This window comes from Durio zibethinus, chromosome 5, assembly GCF_047325235.1.
Source record: "Durio zibethinus cultivar Kanyao isolate XHJ-2024 chromosome 5, ASM4732523v1, whole genome shotgun sequence".
Taxonomy (NCBI): domain Eukaryota; kingdom Viridiplantae; phylum Streptophyta; class Magnoliopsida; order Malvales; family Malvaceae; genus Durio; species Durio zibethinus.
In genome coordinates this window covers 32350147-32354388 of record NC_143166.1, presented here as the reverse complement: position 1 = coordinate 32354388, position 4242 = coordinate 32350147, and the positions used below count along the sequence as shown (strand labels likewise).

Here is a 4242-nt window from a genome sequence, read left to right as displayed (position 1 = left end):
CTCAATGCATCGGATGGTTTGTTTTAGTCAAGCATGATTTATATTCATAGGGTCCTTTATGTGTTGTCTTTCACCTAGACTTTGTTAAGTCTTTTAACTTATGGAGGGAGCTTTTGGCTAGTCTTATTCTAAGTAAGATATTCTTGTCTTCATTAAAAGATATGTTTTGAGTATTAAGCTCTTTTAATTATGTCTTTGAAGTTTCAAAATTCATTAGAATCAAGTTGAACTTAGATTTTCTATTATCAATGTTCCATCTTGTAAAGCATTGATTATAAATAATTTAAGAATAAAATTTGAATGCAATGAGTGTCAAATCTTAAATTTAATAATTAATTGATATAAAAAGATAAGATTGAACACACATTAAGATAGAAGGATTAATTCTATCATTTAATAAAAGTATAAGGATTATCTGTACAATTTGAGAAAAGCTGAAGTGAAAAAATAATGATGTATTAAAAAATTTTGTCATGTTATTACCTTTGATCATTTTGACCTCAAAAGTCAATAAAGTCAACGATCATATAAACAAAAATGTCACGTTAGAAAAGTCAAAATACCATGTCATCAATTTTAATTGAAAAAGTTTGAACCGTTAACAAAATTTCGATAATTAAAGAAAGTATAAAGATCCAATTTAAACACATTAAGATAAAAGGATTAATTTTATTATTTAATTAAAATACAGATATTTATTACATAATTTGACCTCCTTTTTTTGATATGGACTAATCCAATCATTAAAACAAAAGAAAAAAAAATAGAACACACTAACTGTGTCCTACTCCAATAAAATCTTGACCAGATAGGCAATCAAAACCTATTTTTCCACTATAATCACCCAACTTATGATATTAATCAAATTTATTTATAAAAAACCTTATTCACGATGGGACGAGCTTGGCACAAAGCAACTAATGGCTGAACTTTAGGCATGGTGATTCCCTTTCCTTCAGTCATGTCAATTTCCTTGTCATCAATCCTTTCCCACTCAAAGCACTGAATCAAAGATCCTAAAGTTAATCCCACTATTCGCTGAGCCAGGCTTGCTCCTGGACATGCTCTCCTTCCTAACCCAAATGGCATTAGCTTGTGAGAATATTCTCCTAATTTCCCACCATTTTCAAATCTCTCTGGCTTAAAACTTGTTGGATCATCCCATAGGTTTGAATCCCTATGAATGGCCCAAGCGTTCACCAGTACGATGGCACCACGTGGCACGTTGTATCCACCTAAGGTACAATCATTCGATGGCATGTGCGGAAGCAGAAGAGGAGCTGCAGGGTATAATCGAAGTGTCTCCAATATAATACTTTGAAGGTAATGTAGCTTGGAAACATCTTGTTCATCAATCAGGTTGTCTTGACCAATTTGATTGTCTAGTTCAGCTCTAGCCTTCTTCAATACTTCTGGGTGATTTAGCAAATTGGACATTGCCCATTCTATTGTGACTGCTGATGTATCTGTTCCTGCAAGTATTATCACCTACAGAACAATGTTAATTTGTTAGTTTAGGACATTTCAGATTTGAATGTCATCTTCTAAAAATAAGTGCATGAATCAATTAAGTTAAGCTCAAAATTTAAAACCGAAAATCTTTCAACAATAAAATATTGAAAAGTAAAAAGAAAAAAAGAAAAAGATTCAACTAATTACCAATATGAACCCTTTGATAATTTCGTCAGTATAGTAACGAGGCTCAGATTCTTGCAAGGAAAGAAGGTGATCAATCATACTATTATTTTCCTGCCTCTTACTTCGGTGATTGTCAATCAAAGTTTGCAAGAACCTGTCCATCCTTTTTCCAAGCTTCTTCACCTTCTTTTCATACCCTTCACCAAACCAGTTCAATACAGAAAAGTAATCTTCTTGATTTGCTGTTCCACCATTCTTGAATGCCTCTGCCATAAGTTCCTTAAATTCTCTTGCTTCTTCTTCATTCGTCACTTCATCTCCATAGTACCGCTTCCCTGCCACCATCCTCATTATGTTATTAAAGGTCATGTCATTAAGGATAGATTTCAGCTCCACTTTCGCAAACTCTTGACGCGAATCACACGACAGTTTTAATAACAAGCGCCTGATTTCGTCTTTTCGAACAGTCACGGAGGCGTTTAGACGACTTGATGAGAAGATTTCAATGGCACCAATTCTACGTAAGTTGCGCCAATGATCACCATAAGACGATGTTGAAACTGTGGTATAGTTGTAGCCTAAGTGTTTCCCTATGATAAACTTGGGGCGATTGGCAAAAACTATATCGTTCTTGCTGAAGCATTCCTCGGCTGCGGTTGAAGATGATACTACAACAAGAAGCCGAGAACCGAGGCGAAGGGAGAAGATTGGACCATATTTTTGTGAAAGGCTATGGTACAAACGATGGATGGGGGGTTTTAGGAGGTGAAGGTGGCCAATTATGGGTAGTGATGGTGGGCTTGGAGGGAGGTTTTTGGGTTGTTTTCTTGATTGAAAGAACAAGTTTAAACAAACGATGAGAAAGATAAAAGAAAGAAATGAGTAAAGAATTGTTGCTTCTTCCATTGTTTGATTTGCTACTGGTAGCTCTGTGTTTGTTTGATTTGATTTGATTTTTATTTTGTGATGTATAGAATTAAAATGTATTTGCTTTTATAGAGGGGCGTAGTATTGCTAAAAAATTTGGACCCGCCCATAGAAATTTCCAAGTTAGAGTACTTTTAACATGAATCACAATCATGTGCTTTCAGAGCATATTTTAATTTCCCACTCAGATCAACTGTCTTTTTGTATATTTGCGTAGGAGATAGTGTCATCTTAGAGACTTCTTGCGTAGGAGATATTGTCATCTTGGAAACTTAGGGCCCATTTGGATGCACTTAAGGATTATTTTGCACCATAGAAACATGTTTGGATGCACGATTGGAATCTTTCAACTGCACCACACCCCTCAATCGTCACTGGAGCTAAAGAGATCAGTGAAAATTTGTAATCTGCGATTGAAGACAAAAACCCTTAAAATAACCTTACATATAACTCAATTCAACATTTTTCAATTCAATTTTAAAAGCCTTAAATTCAAGAAACCTTATAAAGAGTATGTGAGAGTCCACGTATTTTATTTTGCGTCCAATCTTTATTTATATTATTTTTAATTTATTTTTAATTTTTTATTATTTATTTATTATTTATTTATTTTTCTTTGATCAATGTTTAGAAAAAGCTTTTAATATTCTTATCGCTTGCGTACTAAAGTAAATTATTTAAAAAAATAAATTATATAAAGCTATCATTTTTGTTAGTAATTTTTAATTATTTATTAACTTTAAAAAAATCAAATATACAATAAATTTTATTAGGTAAAAATTTTAATTTGTTATATATAAATAACTTTAAGAATTTATAATTATTTATTCACTTTTCAAATATATACTATAAATTTTATTATATATTAAATTAAATTTAATATTTTTAATAATCAATTTTTTATTACATTTTATTTTATCGTCGTCACTATATTTATACTTAAATATATATTATATCATTAATTTTAATTACACATTTAATTTTATTATTAAAATAATTATTTTTATTATTTTTATTTTTAATTTAATTAAAATTAATTTTACCGTTACGATATCATATTCATGTTGTCTGAATGGAGATGGAGACGTTGATTGATATCTTGTGACACCGTCGTATGAGATATTCAAGGAAAAAAAAAAAATGAAGTTTTGACATTTTTCAAGAGACGACTGCTGACATCCATAGCTTACGTGGCCGCTTACATATTCATAGCTATCGTGTTCTTCTAGCAAGGTTGGGCTTTTGCACGTGGGTTGCTAGTAATAGATTATACGACTTTTCACCGTATTATTACAAATTTAGTTTCTTTTTGTTTTGTTATTCTGGATTTTGCTATTGCATGATACAAAATATCTTAAACCAAACTTAGTTTATGGGTTGGATTGGCTTATTAAATGTTGCGCCTGAAGCAATAATTACAACAATACAGAAGTAATAGACAACAATTAATAATCAAATGCGCAGGAAAAATAAAGCACACCAAGATTTACGTGAAAAACCCTCCAGTGTAAAGGGAAAAATCACAGGCCACCAGAAAAATCTTCACTATCAAATAATAGTTATACAAAGTTCTTCTCTAGCTAAAACTACAGCTAATCAACAACTAGAGAAACAATTGGAGAAATTTCACCAAATAAGTGACTCAACAAATATACCTTGGATTTGTTCCTAGAGAGC

The 4242-nt window shown here is 31.6% G+C and overlaps 1 protein-coding gene across 1 annotated transcript; it reads right to left on the bottom strand.

Annotated features, from left to right (window-relative positions):
- Positions 1-649: 649 nt before the first annotated feature.
- Positions 650-2669, bottom strand: LOC111282031 (cytochrome P450 81Q32-like). Its single transcript, XM_089761182.1, has 2 exons — positions 1660-2669; positions 650-1488 (listed from the first exon to the last, which is right to left on the bottom strand). Exons 1-2 carry the CDS (start codon positions 2542-2544, stop codon positions 868-870), a joined length of 1506 nt encoding a protein of 501 aa, XP_089617308.1. The 5' UTR covers positions 2545-2669; the 3' UTR covers positions 650-867.
- Positions 2670-4242: the final 1573 nt, after the last annotated feature.

Coding starts and splice junctions, on each gene's coding strand:
- LOC111282031 (XM_089761182.1), bottom strand. CDS start 2,544: ATGGAAGAAGCAACAATTCTTTACTCATTTCTTTCTTTTATCTTTCTC. Junction 1,489..1,659: donor TTATCAAAGGGTTCATATTG/GTAATTAGTTGA, acceptor ATTGTTCTGTAG/GTGATAATACTTGCAGGAAC.